This window comes from Vigna umbellata, chromosome 5 (assembly GCF_029865625.1).
Source record: "Vigna umbellata cultivar VRB3 chromosome 5, Vumbellata_1.0, whole genome shotgun sequence".
Taxonomy (NCBI): domain Eukaryota; kingdom Viridiplantae; phylum Streptophyta; class Magnoliopsida; order Fabales; family Fabaceae; genus Vigna; species Vigna umbellata.
Genome location: NC_142169.1, coordinates 32817073 through 32839640, shown reverse-complemented (window position 1 = coordinate 32839640; position 22568 = coordinate 32817073). Strand labels below are relative to the sequence as shown.

The window sequence follows — 22568 nt, the reverse complement described above, 5'->3', positions numbered from 1 at the left end:
TGCCCTTGGCTAGTTATAAATAAGATGAAATCCATCTCTTATGAATCAGACCTAGTAATGAATTCTCAATGAGTTTCTGAAAACTTACATTTGGGTATGTCATGAATAAACCCTAATTGAAGTTATTGTATTTTTTTATTAATATTTATATTTCTTGTCCTTTTGATGTTTGGTGCACACAGTCTTCTCAGTAAGGAAAAAAATGAAAAGAGAGGTAAAATGTTGTTGTAACTTCGACTTACCAAACATTCGGTGCTATAAATTATTATATTAACTACATAGCCACCAACTGAGGTATGAGTCAATAAATCGGAATCTAAGTCTTTGATAAGATGGTGGAATTCAAATTTTAACTCCTTCAAAACTTAATATTTGTTAATCATACTCCATTTTCCTCACTAAAAATTAAGTCTTAGATTTTAAGGATAAACTTTTTTTATTAAATTTTTAAATTTTTAGTTTAGTTACTTGAAATCATATGGTTTTTAACAAAATATTATGAGTAGAGTTTTTGAAAGGATCAAGCAACAAATCAGAACCTTGTAGCGTGTTGAATGAATTGGTAGGTAAGGATTCAGTATCAGAATTGGTCTGAATTCAATTTATAAAAATAGTATATAATGTTCTTCATTGGTTCCAATTTGGTGATTGCACTGACTTTGCCTAGGAACATTTTACTATTTGAAATCAGGTAGGCATTCATTTTCTAAAGTTACATATATTATTATACTGTATGCAGAATATATTAACCATAAAACAATAAAACACTAAAACGTGTTTTCCACCTAAACCGATTCTATCTGTTTGTGTTCACGGTTCCAATCTAATGACCTACCGCTACCTATATTTCCTCTGCCTAGGATTTTTTATATCTGTCACTATTGTTTGATTATCATACCTGTTCTTAAATTTTAGTTTTGATTTCTTTGGGTTATGTTTTAAAAAATTACATGCAGCTTTTGTTGCTGTTTGAAAATTATAAATATTCAAATGAACTGATGAAAAAAAATATTCAAATGAATTTCAAAATATAAATACAAGGGTAATATTGAATTAAGTTTAACAAAATTCATTTTTTTATATATAAAAAGTCTTGTGAAATTAAAATAATAATTTTAAATTAAAAAAGGCTATGATAATCAATAATCAAGACAATTTTTCTAAAGTCTGCGAACATATTAGAAAAGAATTATCTACTAATTAAAATTTAATACATTATTTTATTTGTTAGATTGTGCAAAAATTTTATTTAAAATATGCTAGAGTTTTTTTTATACTTTCGTCTAATTCCAAAGATATATTATCCATTTTTAAATTATTTTTATTATTATATGAGATTATTCAATAAATAAAAATGAGGTTTTTATTTATTTATTTATTTTTCTATAATTAATATTCTGTAGCTTACTTTGACGTTGAGACTTTTAAATATTATTTGTAACCATACCATTATCTAAGACTTGTTTAATACTAGCCCGTTATTGTTATTAGAAATTATATGAAAAGCAATAAATAAAAAAAGGAAAATGATGATAAACTAGAATAATTTTTCATAAATTAATAGTGGTTATGTATGCTATACTATTTTACTAATAACTTGTAATTAAATGATAATGTAAAATTTATATTTTTGTTCAATTTATATTTTTTATTTTAATTCTTATACTCTTAAACTAATATGTTCAATGCTTTTAAAACTTCAAAGTTACATTTTTTAACAAAAAATTAATTATCAACATTAATATATATATATATATATATATATATATATATATATATATATATATATATATATATATATATAATATTTTCAGTTATAAACTAGTATCAAATGTTTCTAATATTTAATTCATCTGCTGTAATGCTAGTAGTCACGGGTGGGAAGCAAACATTCATACTATTTGCTATTTTTATTTTTAAATAATTGAAATCCTTTAAATTCTTGTGAATTAGTAACATTCTTTCAAATATTATAATTTCATATTTTATAAATACATTAAAATTTAAATTATACATATTAATGATAAAAGATTTCTAAGAAAACCTTTAAAGAATGTACACTTTTAGAATGTTCTTCACAATCACATTCTTTATTGAGTATTAACCATGTTGGTAACTTTAGACATTTTAAAGTACAGCAGTTGAATTATGATATCAGATTGGTTAATTTCTCCATATAACCTAGAAAATGTAAGGAGTAAAATAATTGTTGTGGGAATGGGGTTAGTGTAGCAAAAGAAAGCCTGGGAATGATGAAATTAGAACTCCTTTTTGTTTGTTTGGGATGAAACAATAGATAGGAATATGAAGATAAAAGGGAGTGTGATGTTGAATCTCATAACATGAATAGTGAAAGGTGGGGGGTCCTCTTCCTCCTTCTCTGTGGACCTTATACAAACAATACTAAAAACATGGTAACATGATACTTCTGGTCTGAAAATCATGGATTCCCCTAAGTCCATGTCAGCTTTTCTCCCCACACTACATTCAGGTGCTCTACTAGGCCCCTGCCCATTGAACTCACACACGCTATTCCACATGTAATCACTGTATTCTGCATACAAAAAGACAACATAAAGCGGGCAATGTGCCAACAGAATAAGGGAAATGAATCTAATATTGAAAAAAAAATGTCAAATAATTTGTTTTTACTTTGTGTAGGATTGTGTAAACCCTTTGGTTTTAAGGTATTGGGTTTCTAGATACATGAATGATTCTCACTACCAATTAGTATAGAATGTCTAAGCTATGTGAATCATGAATACAATGAAAGTTATACTCTTTTCATCCTATGTTACAATATTTTTGCTTTAAAGTTATGTTAAAATTCGTTATTAAGACCTTTTTAATCACTTAGTCTTATCTTAACACATCATTTAATATTGTGGTTTTTAGAACAAGAATTAATAGAGATTAAAGATAATGAGTCAGTAATTGTCTTAAAAAAAGTAAGTAGATTTTCTATGAATACAAAATTTTTTAAAAAAAAAAAAGACAAAAAAAATCGTAACTAAAGGAATAAAACGGATAATTAAATAAATTACAAAAAAAAAAAAACACAACTGCTGGGTAGGTTCAACCGACAATGTTATAAGTTTAAGTGAACTATTCAGCAATCTGTGATTGATTTGTTTGTAATAATATAAATAAATGATGACACAACATACTGTGCAAAGATTCCTTTTAAAAGAGATTGCAGTTGTAGGCAGATTGAAGGCAAAAGCAAAAGACAATAACAATCTAGCCTGAGCAACATATAGAGTATGATGATTTCTTAATGAAAATTGTACTTCTGTTTTAATTTTACGACACGGTAAGTGATCAGTACAAAAATGTTCTTGAAATACTATTTATAAGAAGTGGGACATCTAGAAAACTAGGGTGATAACACCTAGAAACTGGGGAATTACAAATTATGTCTCCCTGAATAACTGAAATAAACTACTCTTCTATCACAGTAAAATCAAGCAAACGTTGATAAGATGTTCTTCTTCAGAGTGAATTCATCTGCTTTTGCTGGGCTGATTGACTGCTTCAAAAGACAGAAAACTTCAATCAGAGGAGTAACCCAAATTACTAACTATAGTTTAAAATGACAGATTTGGACCAATTGATTACATATCAGACCATCACACTCTTACCTAAACCTTCAATGAACAAAATCCAAGTACATCATTTACAATTTGCATAATCACCAATAGTGCAGTGAAATGAAAGATGTCTTAATTGTAAATTGAAAATGTAATAAGCATTTGAATAATTGAAATTAAAAAACTTGGTTCCGTTGAAGACTCCAGCAAGAGAATTCCATTTCCATCATATCAAATTCTTTTGAAGCAAAACAACGGAAAGTACAAGGAAAGGCTTGGTCACCTTATTTAATAAATAAGAGTAGCAAAGGGTTCTACCAATATACTCATTATCTTTATCTTGCTCTGCTATGCAGCATGGACATGACAAGAATCTCATGTCATAATCATAATGACAAATCAGTAAGAAAATTGTTTCCATTCTATTCCATTCCATGGAGTGGAACATGCTCAATAATACATTATGATATGCACTTGATTACATTAATCTCCAAAACATTTATGATATCAAACATGAGAAAGTCATCGATTACCTTTTCAAGCATGCGGTCTAGACGAAGAATTTCATTCTTTGCATAGTCCGTACCCTTTTCCATACTCTTCTTGGCAAGTTTTAAGTAGAGGCTGCCATATCTGGCCATAACAGAAGAGGACAAATGTCATAAAAACAAAGAAGTAAATCTTTATAATTAAAGAAAGAAATGTGGGTAAACAATTATGGCTTCACAATAATCACAATTGAAAATAAAACCAGAGAAACCATCACATAGCGGAACGGAACCATAAAATCATTCAAACCTGGCAGCAGAACCCTTGAGCTTCTTAACTTCCTCCTCAAGCCGGGAATATACTGCCTTCTTGTCATTATCATCAGCACTCACAAACTCCTTCACCAAGCCATCCAGAGATTCTACAATACCAGCCTGCACTAAGAATAGATAGTCATTATAATGATATTATTCCAGTCTCTTTCGTTTTAATTAACATATGTGATTAACTAACTTTAGAACTAAGCTGTCCTTTCCCATCACGGTATGTACCACATTTCTCATTGATGAAGGCTACAAAATCATCCAAACTACGACCACCACTATAATCTTCACCAGCTTTATTGCTCTTAGGGAAAAACTTCAGCGTAGGGTAGCCAGTAACACCATATCTGTATTGGAAAATTTCCAAATTAGGCACGTGTATTTCTTAAATACAATATCAACCTATTTTAAATAGGAGATAAATCAAAATGCCACCGCACTCACCTCTCAGCCAAATTCTTATACTTGTCAGCATCAACATTGGCTATAACTACTTCTTCATCCAGGTTAAATGCTGCAGCAACCTTTTCATAAGTCTGAAAATAGTAAAAACTTTATCAGGACAGGGTAGACCTTTGACATAATCACGGGCAGGTCAAGCTTATTAAGATACAATAACCATAAGCTATAATAGGAGTCTAAGGACCGAAGAACATCCTTACAGTGGCAAGAGCCTTGCAGTGACCACACCTGTAAAACATTATAAATTTATCAAGAAAAATATTGAAAATAAAAATTTAAAATGAAAAAAAAATAAAAATCTACAGATATAATAAAGTTTTGCAGATCATCTAGGTATACTTACCATGGTGCATAGAATTCCACCAGAACATCTTTTGTTTCATCCAAGACAACCTCATCAAAGTTATCTGGGGAGAGAATTACCACGCTGGATGGGGCAGAAGCTATCTTCACATTAGTACCTGCATTAACAAGACATTTGATATCAATGCTAAATTGAGTTAATATTATGCAAAGAAATGATACAAGAATATAGAGACACTAAAAATGCCAGAGAAGTTCAAGCAACACACTATTTCTCTTACTCTCTTTACTATTAGTGAAAATTGATTGAAAATTGTAAGCCATGAGTGGGGTTCCATAAATAAAGTGTGAAACCCACAAAATTGTGTGAATTCAATAAAATTTAGCCAATAATAAAGAGTGGGTTCAAGATTGTATGTTGCTAACATTTCTAAAAATGCAATGCAGAAAAAGAATGAAAGACAACATCGTGAGAGCATACAACAATAGAGACAGTACTGTAGCAATAAAAGAGGAAAAAACATGAGATGGCTATTTTGTATTGCCAAATATCAGAGTCAGTTCAGATACAATACAAAGCTATAAGTGTTTTAAAACCTTTGTACTGAAAAAAAAGAAAAAAGAAAAAAAAAAACTTTATCGTTCCCGTAGACAAGCTCTCAGAAACACTTTTACCTTATAGACTCTCATTGTATTAGGTAGCGTGACCCAAAGTCATGATAATTCTGGATAATAATTTCAACCACTGTCACTCAGTAAGGCATGAATGAAACAAATTCATTTAGTTACAAACAGATGCAATGGGGTGAAGGGGTAGCTTTCTTAACACGTGCACCAAAAAAATATTACTTCAACATTCTTGAAAAAATATATTTATAAGTCCAACAATCCAGGAAAAGCAAGTTCATTAATATCTTCAAATCACCTTGCCAAATTAATAACAAAAATAATTCAAAGTATTCTAAAGGCACAACCTCGACATCAGCATTTGAATCAATTAACTCGTTACAAACCATATTTACATCTAGAAAATGGACACTGCAAGGCATTATTTATACCTGCTTCAAGGTTCACAAACGCAGCAAGGGCTTCCGCAGTCCGTGCACCTTCATACCTGGAGAAGTCAATCAAATGCGGATATCAAATGCAATGAATAGCCATGAGTTAAGAACAAGAATATTCTGACATTTTCTATGGAATAGGAAAAAAAGTGTCAAAAAAGGCAAAGTGCTCACTTTTTTGGCTGTAGAGATCCCTTGGGAAACCATTGAATGGTAGGGTAACCAGAAACCCCGTATTTACTGCAAACGCTTTTATGTTCATCACAATCCACCTATCAAAAGATACAAACTATATAAATAAACTTTTGATTCTAAAATAAAACGAAAGACAATAAAATCTAAAGCACATTAGAAAAACGCTAGCAACCAACCTTCGCAATCAAAACCGATTTCGTTTTCCTGAAACTCGTTCCGAGTTGTTCGTACTCCGGGGCAAGCTTTTTACAATGTCCACACCTGACATGGAAAACACAATTAGATTCCACAATTCACAATGATATAAGCAATCAAATGGAGGTGCATGAGGTTAGAGAATCGCGATTCACACATACCAAGGGGCGTAAAACTCGACGAGCGCGGCACGATCCTTGCCAACCTCGTTGTCGAAGGTGTTCTGGGTGAGTGCAACGACGTCGTCGGCTGAAGCCGATGAGAGAAAAATCATGAGCGTTACGGCGGCAACGGCCACCGTCATCCTCTTAGTGGAGCTCCACATTGTTCGCTCAGTTTCCTCTTCGATCTCTGATGATGTTTTTATGTGTTTCGTAACTATGTGAAAGTTCTCGCTACCCTGTCTCTGTCACTACTCTCAACTTTTCATTTTCCCCTCTTCTCCCCTCGGATTTGCTTTTCTCTAAGTTTTCTGTTTTTTTTTCTTCTCTCCATCTAAATAAATACAATTAAATCAAGAGAAAAAAAACTTAAATATAATTTATTATGTTAAGAAAATAAATATATTCATTTCTTATTTAATGTGACTATATTTTTTTTTATAAAAAATGAATAAATATGTAAGACCTAAAGACATATGTTAGGCTCAGTACATTTTATGATTGAATAACTAAAGCTTTAGATTTTTGCTAGTAATATACATGTTTAATCTGCCTTAAATGTTTGATACACATATAATTGATTCAATAAAAACATGTCATGTTATGTATTCATATAGCATGTCTTAATTTCAAGTTGATAATTATGATAATTTAAAGTGTTGGCGATTTATGAAATTACCAGTGATAATATTTATTTTAAAATACTTTTTGCATAAATGCAATAATGAATATGATTTTTACTATTTTAATTTTTTACTAGATTTTTCGTATGTATCGAATGATTTTTGTTTCCTTGAGGTTACCGTTTCTAAATGGGTTAGAAGGTCTGAATAAACACTTTGATCTTAAAGTTAGATTATAATTATTTAAGTACTTAAAATAAATGTTTCCTGTTAGCGTTGTGCTTTCTTTATGCAAATTTGGGATGAATTTTTGTTTTTTCTTTAATATTTAGATTGTGGGCAAATTCAGTTTTTTATGTCTCACTGCTTAATGGGTGATTTAATGATTGTTATAACATTAATTAATGGAACAAGTTTTTAAAAATTAATACATCAAAGTACGAAAAACAAAAAAAAAAAATTACTCACCACACTTTTCACACACTTGTGTGTAACAAAAGATAATGACAAAATTAGTATTTTCTTTTTCAGAAAAAACCATCGCAACTTTAATAATTTTTAGGTATTGAATGATCAATTTCCATTTTTTTTAAATATATAAAAGAAATCAAATAAAAATTAAATAAAGTTTACTGTTCTTTAAAAAAAGTTGAGTTTTGTAAATTTAATATTAATTTATAACTTAAAGTAATCTTATAATCTATTAAAAAGTTAATTGATTAAAATAAATAAAATATTAAATTTATAATTTTAATTACATAGTAAAATATAATATCATAGTAAATAAAAACACATCCACAAACCAGAATAAACTAATACATTTAAAAAAAATTAAATTCGTAAACAATTTAAAGTATTAATTCATTTACTCCATACAATTAGTTAGACCAATTATAAATTTTTTACTCTCAAAATGTTTGTGCATTGAATTAGATTCAAATATGGTTGAATTGGACTCAAAAATTTTGCATCTCTTAAATGAATCTTTATTAATTTTGATTTTTTAATACTCGAGCTTTATCCATCTCATGATAGAATCTATCTTCATTCCATGTGATAATATTAGTTCATCATGACTTGCTATATTTTCTTCCAAACCAAATTTCACAACAGGAACCTTAATCAATTCTCACTACTTAAATATCTTCCTTTGTGAGAGTTCAAATAGTAAGTAGAGTTTGGATAATTCTTTAATTGAATCCTCGTTTAATATTCCTTAAGTTCAACTAGACAAAATACTTTCATCCTATAAAGTTATTTCACTTTTATCATGTTACATTCAAATACATCATGTTACTCATAAAAAACTATGGTCATCTTGAAGCAATTCAATCTCATTCATTTTTACCATATATTTTCAATAATTCGCCATCATATAAAAACACTTTAATTTGACAAACCAATATTTCTCAAAAACCAATTAAACATGCATTTTAAAACTCATTTTTCATTGAGTGACACCTTTGCTCTCTCAAAAATTCACCTAGCGAGTGTTTCAGTCAATGAATAAAACCTCTGGAAACAATTTTCACAAATTCGTCTAGTGAGCCTTATCTCGCTCAACGAGTGAAACTTCCTTGCCTCTATGGCTTTAATTTGAAATGTTCTTGCTCAACGACTAAATCATTCATCTAGTGAGTGATACCTTATTTGCATCTACAACTTTATAAATTATGCTCTCGCTCATCGAGTGAAACACTCACTTAATGAGTTTGTATATTTAGAGGTCGTAACAAATATTTAAATATGTTCAATTGGCCTCAATGAGTATTTGTCTTCCCTTTCACAAGTCCAAACAAATTATGAGTTTAAGATAATAAAATTTAAATCCAATTGATCTAAATTTACATATCTATACTCAAAATGCTCATCAATCAACACATATAATTATCCTCACTTACCAATTTAATAATTTCACCATTTACACCGATAATAAATAAAACCAAAGCATATGCACAATTCAACCACCCACACTCAAAAATTCATCATCCATTTCATTCAACAATCATAACAAAATTCAAATATCTACTTCTCCTTGCTTAGATACATGCTTTTAAAGTCAAATTGTATTTAACAGATGCTCTATGTAACACCCCAAATTTGGGATGCCATGATTATGAGTGAAAATTTAAAAATTTTAAAATCATAATACCATTGCGGAAATCCAAATTCAACAAGTCTTTACAATTGAAGAAAAATAACCAAAATTCTAATTTAATTATAAAATAAAACTCCATATAAAATAGTTTATTCAAGCAACCATAAATTCTCTAACTCTCTCAATCCATTCGTCACGCTATACAACATTCGAACTAACTGCATGATCATCTGTTTCCATATAAAAATGATCATCGTAGGTGAAAACCACGACCACAACATGTAAGGGTGAGCTAATAGAAATATCATAACATACAACATAACATATTCATATTAAACAAAGAGTAAGATAACCATAAAAACATATTTCATCACAACATTAACATCATAACCAAATCATTCATGAACTAATGTCGTTTCCTTGCATTGTGTCGTCATAACTTGTTTCGCAAAATAGGGCGATTCGAGTCATCTTCCATCGCAACTTCGAACCTATCTTCCCGACTTCTCAAGGACTAACGAGTAAAAACACTAATACTCAACACGAGCCGAAGCCATTGGGCGAAACATCTAACCCTCTCGAGTCCTCGCGCAAAAGGAAGGATGACACTCGAATCTGTGTCTCTACGCGAGACTCAACATCCCTAACGTAGCGTAGTATAAAAAGCTCAAACATGACTAAACACAGTACAAGAAAATAACAGTTTCATAATCGCATCACAAATCAATACAAAATCTCACAATCAACCAAAACAAGCAAGGTCAACTTCCCTTACAATATCATCATAAATTGATCAATGCATTCAGAATAATACCAAAATAAACACCAATTTAACACAATTAATCATGGACATATACAAACAAGATAAGAAAGAAAATAAGAAAATAATAAATCAAGAATCAAGAATAAAGAAATCAAGGATGTAACCAATCATGAATGTAAGCTCCTCTTACCTTGGCCAATACTAAGACTTTATCTACACCCTAAGGATCGCAAGAAATCTCCCTTTGCACTAATGTTTTCTACCTTTAATCATTTTCTTCTCTCCAAAAATGTCTCTCTTTTTATTTTTCTAATAACGAGAGTTTCTATATAAATAAGAGGTGTCTAATATAGTCACAACTATATGTGAGATTAATTTTCTTGCATGGAATATACACATAGGGTATTCTATTTATAATAAAACACATAAGAAGTAAAAACAACCAATTAAGATAAAAGATATAGATAAGATAAAATAAATTTATCTTTAACTTAATTAATTTTGATAAGTCCTTATATAATATATTATATCTTAATATTTTTATTCTAATTAATTATGATAAGTCTATCAATAATATATATTATTATTATCTAACCATAATATCTAATTATATATAATAATATCTCAATATATCTTTTTAATTAACTATATAATAATATTCAAGAATATCTTTTAGAATATATAACAATATCTAATAATATCCTTTTCTAATAATAATATTTTTTTAGTCTAAATATTATATCCCGTATTTTCTTTCAACTACATTTTAAAATAACAAATAAATCTTCAAAAAGATTTTTATAATATCTTGTTATTAAATTCCCACATTATTTAATTTACATATTTTTCCTTTCTACACCCCTATTTTGATTTTTTGCACCTGAAAAAAGTAAAAGACATTTTTTGCCCCTAAGTCAATAATGCAAATTTACAAACAAAAACACCAAAGTCACAAGACTACCTTATTTCCAATATTCTTATTTTTTTCTCGAATCTTACACTCTACCTTACAAAGGTTGTTCTAGTTACACACCGAGAACTCTGATCAAGAATCATAACACACTCTTATAATCATAACCTAACATATATTCACCTTGAGCACTTTAAACATTTTATGCAAAAACCCTTATCCCTCCATAAGCAACAAATTCACTAATGTGACTCAAAAGAAGAGTAAAAGATAAAGTTACTATGCTTAAAACTTTGATCGAGTAGAATTATAAACATCACCGCCATGAGTAATATAATGTACATCGATTCTCAAACAAATAAAACATAAAGTCAAGAACACATAGAAAATAATAATAAAAATTTGAAGTTGTAAAAAAAAACAATCCTTATAAAATAAAATTCAACTAATAAAAAATTCTATTTATAATTTTACTTTTAATAATAAAATAATCAAATATTATCTTTTAATATCACTAGTGCTCATCATATCATTATAAAAAAGAAAAAAATATTGAACTAACTCTTGCTTTTTTTTTTCTCTTTTGTCAACAAATTTTCATTAATTTAGACTTGAGAAATAAAAATGAATTATTTTAAAAGTACACTTAAAAAAACACTTTTAAGTTTATAGACTAAACAAATACTATAAATTTTGGAAGACTATGAATGAAAGTCATCTCGAAGACCTTAAAATATTAAATTAAGATTCAAGAATCGAAATAGATTTTTTATTTTATTTTGAAGAAATAAAAGAAGATTTAATCTAAATTTTAGGAACTAAATAATATTTACATGTAGAATCACAATGATATCGAACGAAAATATGATAAATGTGCAATTTATGAGTGGTAAGACGAAGGAAAATATTATTTACATTTTGTGTTATTTACACTATTTTAATCTTAAATATGATTTAAATATTCGTTAAGTCTCTTTGAGTGTTTTGTTTTCGGTCCTTTAAATTAAAGATCACTTTTAAATTTCTAAAATTCAGAAAATGATTTTTTTTTGACATTTGTAATTAACCACCCAATATTATACTTCAAAATATTTTTTTAATGTAAATAATCTACACAAATTTTGTCCTATCATCTAATTGTAAAAATATCATATCAATAATAATTTTTAAATATTTGACCATACAACACTTTTCTATACTTTTAAAATGTAATTACGTTGCTTAATCATTGATTAGACAACGTAAAACTTCTAATTGAAAGGGGTGTTGCGAGAATCGAACTCGCGACCTCTCGCACCCGAAGCGAGAATCATACCACTAGACCAAACACCCTCCTTTTGGCTATTCACAATTTATATTTAAAATTTCTTCTTCCTCTCCCCACTCAAACTAGGGTTTCATATCATCGTAATATGCCCTTTATTTCAATCAATTATCAAATAGCTTCGGTGATCATTGTAACTGCCTCTGCATTTGGTTTTCATTTATTTGCTTGGATCAATGTCTAACACCAGCAACAATGTAAGTGCAGAATTTTGGAATCTCCCCGTTTCATCTCCGCAATCCGTAGATGGTTTCGGAAGATTATTTTTTGTTTCTCTGATTGTCTACATATTTGACTTGAATCAGGTCGTTGGAGTTGACAACACATTCAGAAGAAAATTTGATCGAGAAGAGTACCTGGAACGAGCACGGGAGCGCGAGAGAGAGGTGCGTTGGTGTTTCTTCTATACCCTTTTTTATGCTTCTGATTTTTAAATAATTTAGGTTGCTTAATTTTTCGTGTTTGTGTGTTTGATTTTGAACAGGAGGAGGAGGGTCGATCGAAACCTAAAGGTAAGTTACCTAATTCGTATTGAGGTTGGAGTTATGTTTGCTTGAGTGACAACTACAACATCCTATTGGTGCAGCTAAAGGTCCTCCCGTGCAGAGGAAGCCCTTGAAGCACAGAGATTATGAAGTGGACCTGGAATCTCGCTTGGGCAAGACTCAGGTATGTTAGTGTCAACAGTGATTACTAAGTTCAATGCTCTAATCTAAATGAGTTTCAAACATCTATACAGTATTCTGTTAAATATATAACCATTGCATATTGTAGGTCACCAGGGGTAACACCCACTGGTACCAAAATTTTATCACATAATCCTGCTATTCTGCTGTACTGACAACTTGCAAACTTTGCAGGTTGTTACACCGGTTGCACCACTAAGTCAGCAGGTACTTGCTTTTAACTTTTTCGTATTTGTATTCTGGCACTTTTGGATTAGAAAAAAGGTTGTTCTTTGCTCATTTTGATTTCTGGCCAAGTTTAAATTCTTCTTGTTGATCTTAGTTTCTTTTTTTAGGGGATATGTTGTGTGTTTAGGACGAGAGTCATTTAGTTACACACAGGTACACTTTTTTAAAATGTATTTCAAAATTTTCTAGTTACATGTTGAACTTAAGTGATAACGTTTTTGTTTCATTCATGCTTAGTGATGCATAAGTCGTGTGTTTTGACATGTTCTTAAAAATTAATAATTGCCATAATCTGGCTGTTAATTTCCAGGAGAGCAAGACATTACTGAACTGTCCTTAGTAAAGCACTTTTAGAAATCTATGCAATTGTGAACACTCACAAATGATTCCCATTCTTTTTTCTTTGATCCATCACCAATGCGAATGCCTTGTGGTGCACAATTTGCCTATGATATCCAGGTTTAGTTAAATAAAACATATTCGCTGAAAATGGACATCTTCACTGCCTCTTGCTTAGGGAAATTTTCACCCTTGTGATGTGGTTGTTAGTTGTATATATGTTTGTTAGTTGTGTATATGTGCCAAGGGATACTTGGTATAGGACTTATTAAATGATTTCACAGTTTTTGTTTGCTATCTGGATGACCTTTTTGTTTCACCGATGATTTACAATATTTGGATTTAATTATATTTATTGTAGGCTGGATACTACTGCTCAGTTTGTGAGTGTGTAGTTAAGGACTCTGCAAACTACTTGGATCATATTAATGGAAAGAAACGTATGTAGTCTTTTTGCCATGCTCCTCTAATTTTTCTATGTAATTGCTTTAAGTGCCTGTTGTTCGCTCATATTTATTATATTGTTGTCCCTTAGATCAAAGAGCTTTGGGCATGTCTATGCGAGTAGAACGTGCTTCTCTCAAACAGGTGCAAATTAAGATTGCCTTCTATTAGCTATGAAGTTAAATGATAAATTTCATACCTTTGTGTGTCATTTAGTTTCTACAGTTATATATGTTCCTCTGCACGACTAGTAAATCTTTTAATGGAACAGGTCCAGGAAAGATTTGAAGTTCTTAAGAAACGGAAAGATGTTGGTAGCTTCACAGAGCAAGGTAAGACATTGGATTGGAGAAGGGTTGACTGTTATTTCCATAGAACCAGGCAACTTTAAAGTCAGTGTCTAATTTTTTCTGCATGGCCTGAAATTGTAGAAGTTTAACTGATCTTTCGTTTCAGTGATGGGTTTTGAACTAAACTTGAGGGAATCATATAACAATGTGGTAATTTTAAATGATTAAACATATGATTCCTTAAATACTAATGTATTCTATGGTCTGATTTTTTAGGAGAGTAATATGTTTTCTAAACTTATTCATGTGAAATTGTCAAAAGATTTGGCAGCTTCTCCACACCATAGTGCAGCACTGTTTAAGATGGACTTGATTCTTGAATATGGAAAATAACTTCTATTTTTTCACAGATCTTGATGAACGGATTTTAAAACAACAACAAGAAGAGGAAGAAAAAAAACGTCTACGAAGAGAAAAGAAAAAGGAAAAGGTAAGACTCTGTGTACATTTGCTTATTTTTAGTTAGAAATAGCCAATAGATTGGAATAAGCCTTTTTGTCATCCTCCCCGTACCATCAAAGTAAATGTTTCTTTGTCATTTACTTGTTTTAGCATTTAATAATTACATCCATCTTTCTAATAATGATTTATAATGTTATCTTAACAAATGAATATTGCTTTTTATTTCTCACAACTCGTGTTAAATTTTTGAATTCAGAAGGAAAAGGCAGTGGAAGAACCTGAAATTGATCCTGATGTTGCTGCCATGATGGGGTTTGGAGGTTTCCGGTCATCCAAGAAGTGATAACATTCTGCATGCAGAATGAATTGTATGAGATTTGGAATATTTATTTCACATTGGTAAGCTGAATCCTATATCTTCCATGCTCAATCTGAGAGGCATAAGCGGAATAATGGAACAGTGGATCCCAAACAGTAGTATGTTTGGTGATATTCGATCATGTGCTTCGGTTGATTCATGTACATTTCTTCTGATGGCTAACTTGATGTATTATACAGAGCTCCAACCATAGTGGGGGAGTCAACTGCCGTAGCTAACGAAATTAAATATAGACATTCGATTCAATCTGGGTTGTTACTGTTTTTTGAGTGTAGTTGTTTTTATTGAAAATAGAAATATAACTACAATTTTCTGCATTATCTTTGGTTATACAATACTTGTTGCCAGGATACTCGAACCTGCATGCACTTGCCATGGTTATGCGTTCTAATTCCATTGACTTTTGGTACACAACTACATCTAAAGCGGGACAATTTAGGGGAGCTTTCTTTTTTCGTTTTAGGGTGATCATACACAAACATTAAAATTTTCATTTAACACCCTTGTAACATCTATAACATACTATTTTTATTTTAAAATATAAAAAAAATTATGATAAAGTAATTAACAAAGTGTAAATACTATTTTTTATGAAGTGTGGGAAAGTGATAGGAAAAGAGAGGTGTATATGTAAATTTTTCTCTCTTTTTAATGTGTTTGTAAAGAAAAATCTAAGTGGAAAACAGAGATAATTATATTTGTAACAACTGCATTTTTTTTTTAATGAAAACTGTATATTGTTAGTAAAATAATTGGACAGTAAATGTTAATTTAAGATGGAGTCCGGATGAGAAATTTTGGTAAGTTGAAGTTTTAAATATTTGAAATATACATACTATTTTAAATTTTTTGGCTTTTTAACTGCCATATTTGAATACACTTTTAATTTTTAATTTTTGAAAAATGTATTTTAATTTCTATTGTATTAAAAGAATAGAATATATTTTTAAATTTTAATGTTAATGTTCAAACTTGTGCAAATAAATATTAGGTAATTTTAAATATTAATAATTAAAATTACTGTAAAATAATCTTTAATACAGAATATTTTTACATCAATATCAATAATATTGTTAGATAAGAGATGTATAGAAGGGAGTAATAATATAATTTAAATATTTTCATTTTATGAAAGAAAAATACATATTCTGAAATTTTAATTATTCCATTTACTAAAAGAATAAAGAATAATAATAGTGAAATTTATTTAAAAGATCATAAAATTAAAAATATATATTTTAAGTTTAATATATTTCCTTTTGTAATAATAAAAAAAATGATTAAAACTAAAATATTTCCATTAAATTTTCAATATTTTGATTATGAAAAAAGAAGATGATTTCATAACATAATTATTTGGACACATGTTAGAAAAAGAAAATTCAAGAGAGGAAAAAGAAGCTCAAAACACTCTGGAGATGCGGGGTATCGATCCCCGTACCTCTCGCATGCTAAGCGAGCGCTCTACCATCTGAGCTACATCCCCTTTTGTTTGTAATAATTGAAAAAGGTTACTTATAATATGGATAATATACGTGGTTATTTTCAATTTTAACTTTTAAAGATTTTAAGAGGTTTAATAGTTTTAGAAAGTCCGTCCTATATGAAGTTAGTCATAGTCATCATTAGTAGATTATTTGCGTGTCATCCTTTTGATTCAGAATATGATGATAGTAAAACTTATATCTTAATTTTATTTGTAGATATAATAAATATATTTAGGGTAGAACTTTTGTAATTGAGTAGGGCCACTGATAATTATCTGAAACAGCACTGTATCTGTTAATGCCACTGTTTCCATTATGCATGCAGTGCAAGTTTTTGCATGAGGTAATTTAATCCTTGGTCCTTGTTTAAGCAAGTAATTTCATTTTGAATCTGAAACAAATACAAGAGCCAAAGACAAACAACATTTTTATGTTTAACCTTTTATGTAAAACCAAACAAGATTACAATAATGAAGTTTTGGTGTGAAGGTTTCATGCATGGCCCGCTGCACTTTGCTGCCACTGTCGAAGCCATCAAATTGCGCCTCCAGGGCTTGCGTAGCTGTGCATTAAGAAAGTCATTTCTACGTTACTTGTATCCCAAAACAGTGCTAGGACCTCGAGTTTATGATGATGATTATAACCGAAAGCTAGGAATTAGTTTATGATGATGATTATAACCGAAAGCTAGGAATTTAACCGTGTAGGACCTCGAGTTTATGATGATGATTATAACCGAAAGCTAGGAATTTAACCGTGTTGGAATACGGTATCAGTGGGGTTGATGTTGCTTATTCAAATGATGTCTGGCAGAACCAAAACTCAGTTTATGCTACTGAGAAACTGAAACCCATGATCTTCAGTCCACATTTAACTTTGAAATAGGAATGAAAAAAATACATGATAAGGATAGTTGATATTATAATTATTTATTATATGAAGATAATAAATATTTTCATATCTGTTTAAAAATATTTTAAAATCCAATTTTATTTCTTATTCAATTATTTAATATATAATTTCGTTAAAGTTTCACGCATAAGGGAATAGGTTTTCCAGAATGTATTCTTTTTAATTTAAGAAAATCCATTCTTTTTTCTTACATAATAAATTCATTGAGACACGTTTTAATTATTTCAGGATAGGTTTGCATTCCATGAAAATCCATTTGGAATGAAATGAGGTGCTCAAGAATTTACGGGGTGTGAAAAAGTTGCTTCCATCTATAGAGACCCATGTGGGCTAAACGGGCTGCCTACGGGCCTTCGCAAATATACCTAATTCTGTCTGAAGAGACTGTAAGAGAGGAGTAGAATAGGAATTACAAAAGTAAAGTGGAAAGACGAATAAGCGGGTGTAAAAATCATGGACCAAATTCATCATTCACCACAGATTATCTGAAATTTTATCAGCACACAACGGAGAAAGGAAGTGAGGAATAGGTTCAGTCATTTTATATTTAAATAAAATTGAAATATACTGCAATTTCGTACCATCAACACCTCCAAATCGTAACTACAGAAACAAACTTCTAGAAATGAGATACCAGACTATCTCTTGGTAATGGACTATTTGATGTACTGAGAAAGCCATTTGAAACCTTCCCCATAACCCATTTTCTTCACAATACTGCACATGAACACCTCCATGGCACGGACATTTGAGTCGGCCAAATTTACCTTACCTTTGCCTGTGGTGAAGTTAGTCAGGCCCAAATGGTAACGCAGCTCTTCTTCTGAGGCAGCATATGGAATATCAATTTTGTTCCCAAGGACAAGGAAAGGGACATTGGCTAAAGATTCATCAGAGAGTAGAGCATCCAGCTCTTTTTTTGACTCAGCAAATCTTTCCTTGTCATACGCATCAACCAAGTACACCACTGCATCTACCTGTATCAAAGAAGGATGCAACTTGATCATCGTCACAAGATAAATAAACAATAAAATAATAGATCCGGGGCAAGAAAAAATGGGTCCTAGTTAAAAAAATGTCACATAACACCAAATAAGATATAGCTTCGGAAGCAGATATGTATGATTAGCACATCCTCTAAAGTGCGCCATCAGCAAGCTATTACCGTCATTTCTGCCACTACACATGAATCAAATAAAGTAACAAACAATATAAAATAGGAAGATATAAATTCTTTGGTTCAGAAGTAATCATATAATGAAATACATATTAATCTTTCAGAAAATTCAGCAACTTCATTTAGTTTCCTCCTCCTAATTTCTCACCTACCATACATACCTCGTGCAGCTCTATTCCTGCAACTACTATCAACACATATTAGCATGTGTAGCCATGTTAACAACAACAAAAGTCTTATGCCATTAATTATGTGAGATAGCCTGCATGAATCCCACAGTGCTGTTTGGCTCTGTTTAAGATCAAATCATGTAACCATGAAAAGAAGACAGAAAATAAATCACATATCTAGAGAAGGTTTAGCGGCACCCAGTCATATGATTTTACACAATGTGTGATTAAGATAATCTCAGAGATTACGATCACCCCAATACTACATCAACAATAAATTCCTATTCCACTAATTGAGATTAACTATAAGGATCACATGACTACTTCGACTTGGTTTAAAACCATGCCTCATGAAGATTATCCGTCTTGCAACAAAACTATGTTGAGGGGAAAAAGAAAGAGACCTGAGCATAGTAATCTTTCCACACTCTTCGAGCAATCTGATGACCCCCTAGATCAAAAGCTTTGAACTTGATCTTTCCAATACTCAACTCCTCTGACGTAGGATACTGGGTGGGCTGATGCTGGACTAATCTCTGCAAAACCAATTCACATAATAAAAACATCAGACCAAGATATGGCAATTGCAAGAAGCTACAGACTGAGAAATACACATATCTTAGTCATTCAATATTCGATGTCAAGAGAAACCAATAGACCAAAATATGTCAACACCGTAGCAAATTGTGCAGAGAGCAAGTTAATGTTAGGAAGCTGAGCACTTCAACAAGTTTATGTCACCTTCTCTTGCTAAAACAAAGAAAGGCTCCACATGGGGAAACATACAAATCCATCAATACTAAGGAAAAGTCGTAAGCTCCCCGACCCCTCCTTCTCCCCACAGCAAATAGCAAATAAATTATGTTGATTTGAGTATCCAAGTAACACCGCTAAATCAGAAAGACATAAATAACATAATAAACTTTTTTCACTACCCATATCATTTTTCCAGTAAAGATTAAAACCAGTGTTGGAATAGGAAAAGTAAATAAGGGCAAAGATCCAATCAAAAGAAAAAACAACACTACACATCGGTAACGATTGGAATGAAAAAGGGAAAAAAATGAAATCGAAGAGGAACCTCGTCTTTGAGCATGTGGAGCAGGGTGGTTTTGCCAGCGTTATCGAGACCCAGGAATAAGATCTTGGCCTCCTTCTGCCACAGCCCAAGCGACGCTAGAATCCCATAAAACCAATCGACCAAAAACATTTCTTTTTTATCTACGAATTACCTCTATTACTAGTACCGATAAATATCGATCTTCGCCAACTGAAACAGAAATTGAAGTTTTGTTTTGAGTAGAAAGACCTAACCCCAAAACCAGAGGAGAGAGAAAGTAGTTCGTTACATTCGATTGGACTCTATTTGTTTGTAACATAAAATGTTTTTGCTACTTCTTTTTTTTCTAAAACTAAAATTTATTTTGGTATTTAAATTTTAAATTTATTTAATAATGTCTTTTTAAACCTTGATTGTTTCTGCCTTTGAGATACAATTTTTTATTTTTTACTTATTTAAAACGCGAATCCTGTTTTATTAGATTTATTTATATGAAAATTATGATGCATGAATATATATATATATATATATATATATATATATATATGGGATTTTATTTTTCATTTTTATTTTCGTTACCTAATATTTTAAATTTAACTATTTTTCTAAATTAAATAAATAAAAATTATATATAATTAAATTGTAAAAAAAAATTTATAATTTTTTTTATAATTATACAAAAAAATAACACTTACTTGTAACATATGTGTTTTTCACTCGTAAACAAAATGCGTATAATTTTAATGTAAAATAACATGAATAATAAAAAAAGTCAAATACCATAAATTTGTAATTACTTGCTATATTCACTTTTGCGTATAACTTTTACTTCGTTTGTGTTTTTTTTTTTCCAAATATTACTTGATTCCAAAATGTTACGTAAGTAAATTTAAAAAAATAGTTTTATGACTTGAATTAGTAAAAAATAAAAAGATAAAATCATTTATAAAGATTATTGCTTCAAAATAAAAATACTATTTTAAATTTGGTAATTAAAAGACAAAAAATATATATTTTTTTATCAAAGATGTATGTCTGGACATTAACGTTTCTGCTAAAACAGTTATAGACGTCGGCCCCCTTAACATATGTCTATATGCCTGACAAGTAGGTGAAAAGTCATATTTTTTCGCCATATAGACGTCTGATCCCGCCACCCTGACATCTATATACAATTATAGACGTTGGTGTCCCTCCTAACATACCTGTATATGTTTAACAGGTAGATGAAAAGTTCTTTTTTTCAGTCATATAGACGATCCCGCCATCTGACGTCTAAATGACCTGACATGGTAGGTGAAAAGTTGTTTTGGACGTCATATTAGTGAGGGCCCGACGTCTAGGCGAGAATAGACGTCGGTGCCCTCTGTGTCCGACGTCTTGTTTGCTGTTAAATCAAAAATCGAACCCGTGGTTACGCGCACTTCATCGTCTTCCTTCTCGCCTTTTCTCTCCGCGACATTGCATTTTCAGGTGCGTTTTGTCTCTTTTGAACCGTTCAAACTTATTTTTACTCCGATTAAATTAGTCTTTGATGAATTATCTTCCATTTGAACCGATTAAATGAGTTTTCGTTGTGTTTTGGTGCAATTTTTCTCGTGTCTCTGGGTAGCGTGTTAGCACATTCTCCCTTTGTTAGTTTCCTCGTAAGAAAAACTTGCATCTTTTGGATGTCTTATAGCGTTTCAACCCAAAACCAAACCTGGGTCCTTGCCTAGTTCTCATGTCACCGTATTCGTTTTCATTGTCGGTTGGAATGGAACTGGGCAATGACACAAATTCGGTTTTCAGTTAAAATGTCATAAGAGGTCCAAAAGACGCAACATTTTCTATGACAAAACTAGCAAAGGAAGAAGGTGCTACTATGCTACCCAAAGACACAAGCTGCAGTAGACGTCGATTAATGCCATGTCCGACGTCTATAGTTTCCTTAGACGTCAGTTAATGCATGTCCGACGTCCCTTTAATGTCACTCATAAAGACATCGGATCGGGATCAAACGTTAAAAGCCCAAAATAACAGATGTCTAAAACCCTTTCTGCACTAGTGTACATCTTACTAGATGCAAGTAAACTTGAGTTTTGGAGGACAATTAATTACGTTGGTTGAGTTACAAGCTCTTCAAAGAATTCAAACTTGGTCTCTAGTTGATCTTCCTCCAGGCAAGAAGATTGTGTGACGTAAATGGGTCTACAGAACCAAATATTGTGTTGGTGGTTCTATTGAACGACATAAAGCAAGGCTTGTTGTGCAAGGCTTCATCCAGAGAGAAGGTCTTGATTTTTTTGAAACGTTTAACCTGTTATCAAGCTTATTATAGTAAGTTTTCTATTGTCGATTGCTACCTCATATGGTTGGTTTCTTCATCAACTTGATGTTGATAAAATATTTTTTACACGGTGAGTTACATGAAGAAGTGTATATGCGACTTTCCATT

General features: G+C 30.8%; 3 protein-coding genes and 2 non-coding genes across 5 annotated transcripts; 1 reads left to right on the top strand and 4 right to left on the bottom strand.

The window, feature by feature from the left end:
• Positions 1 to 3241: 3241 nt before the first annotated feature.
• LOC124838949 (putative protein disulfide-isomerase A6) lies at positions 3242 to 7081 on the bottom strand. Its single transcript, XM_047314680.2, has 11 exons — positions 6780 to 7081; positions 6600 to 6684; positions 6403 to 6500; positions 6226 to 6281; positions 5208 to 5325; positions 5065 to 5092; positions 4847 to 4938; positions 4593 to 4749; positions 4389 to 4513; positions 4124 to 4223; positions 3242 to 3529 (listed from the first exon to the last, which is right to left on the bottom strand). Exons 1-11 carry the CDS (start codon positions 6941 to 6943, stop codon positions 3464 to 3466), a joined length of 1089 nt encoding a protein of 362 aa, XP_047170636.1. The 5' UTR covers positions 6944 to 7081; the 3' UTR covers positions 3242 to 3463.
• Positions 7082 to 12433: 5352 nt separating this feature from the next.
• TRNAP-CGG (transfer RNA proline (anticodon CGG)) lies at positions 12434 to 12505 on the bottom strand. The gene has a single exon. It is a non-coding gene; the product is annotated as a tRNA-Pro (tRNA).
• Positions 12506 to 12542: 37 nt separating this feature from the next.
• On the top strand, positions 12543 to 15645 carry LOC124838977 (C2H2 and C2HC zinc fingers superfamily protein). Its single transcript, XM_047314711.2, has 10 exons — positions 12543 to 12694; positions 12803 to 12883; positions 12982 to 13009; positions 13084 to 13166; positions 13358 to 13390; positions 14112 to 14190; positions 14286 to 14338; positions 14466 to 14526; positions 14895 to 14974; positions 15203 to 15645. The coding sequence occupies exons 1-10, from the start codon at positions 12674 to 12676 to the stop codon at positions 15287 to 15289; spliced, it is 606 nt and encodes a 201-aa protein (XP_047170667.1). The 5' UTR covers positions 12543 to 12673; the 3' UTR covers positions 15290 to 15645.
• A 1093-nt stretch (positions 15646 to 16738) lies between these two features.
• Positions 16739 to 16811, bottom strand: TRNAA-AGC (transfer RNA alanine (anticodon AGC)). Its single transcript has one exon. It is a non-coding gene; the product is annotated as a tRNA-Ala (tRNA).
• A 1356-nt stretch (positions 16812 to 18167) lies between these two features.
• LOC124838960 (small COPII coat GTPase SAR1A-like) lies at positions 18168 to 20440 on the bottom strand. Its single transcript, XM_047314689.2, has 3 exons — positions 20153 to 20440; positions 19476 to 19607; positions 18168 to 18701 (listed from the first exon to the last, which is right to left on the bottom strand). Exons 1-3 carry the CDS (start codon positions 20279 to 20281, stop codon positions 18381 to 18383), a joined length of 582 nt encoding a protein of 193 aa, XP_047170645.1. The 5' UTR covers positions 20282 to 20440; the 3' UTR covers positions 18168 to 18380.
• Positions 20441 to 22568: the final 2128 nt, after the last annotated feature.

Excerpts from the sequence above, each read along its gene's own strand:
- LOC124838977 (XM_047314711.2), top strand. The coding sequence starts at position 12,674 with ATGTCTAACACCAGCAACAAT. Across the intron at positions 14,191-14,285 it reads TCATATTAATGGAAAGAAAC|ATCAAAGAGCTTTGGGCATG; the intron begins GTATGTAGTCTT and ends GTTGTCCCTTAG. Across the intron at positions 14,975-15,202 it reads GAGAAAAGAAAAAGGAAAAG|AAGGAAAAGGCAGTGGAAGA; the intron begins GTAAGACTCTGT and ends TTTTGAATTCAG.
- LOC124838949 (XM_047314680.2), bottom strand. The coding sequence starts at position 6,943 with ATGTGGAGCTCCACTAAGAGGATGACGGTGGCCGTTGCCGCCGTAACG. Across the intron at positions 6,501-6,599 it reads AATCGGTTTTGATTGCGAAG|GTGGATTGTGATGAACATAA; the intron begins GTTGGTTGCTAG and ends ATCTTTTGATAG. Across the intron at positions 3,530-4,123 it reads TAGACCGCATGCTTGAAAAG|TCAATCAGCCCAGCAAAAGC; the intron begins GTAATCGATGAC and ends CTTTTGAAGCAG.
- LOC124838960 (XM_047314689.2), bottom strand. The coding sequence starts at position 20,281 with ATGTTTTTGGTCGATTGGTTTTATGGGATTCTAGCGTCGCTTGGGCTG. Across the intron at positions 19,608-20,152 it reads TCCACATGCTCAAAGACGAG|AGATTAGTCCAGCATCAGCC; the intron begins GTTCCTCTTCGA and ends TTGGTTTTGCAG. Across the intron at positions 18,702-19,475 it reads GGAAAGATTACTATGCTCAG|GTAGATGCAGTGGTGTACTT; the intron begins GTCTCTTTCTTT and ends TCTTTGATACAG.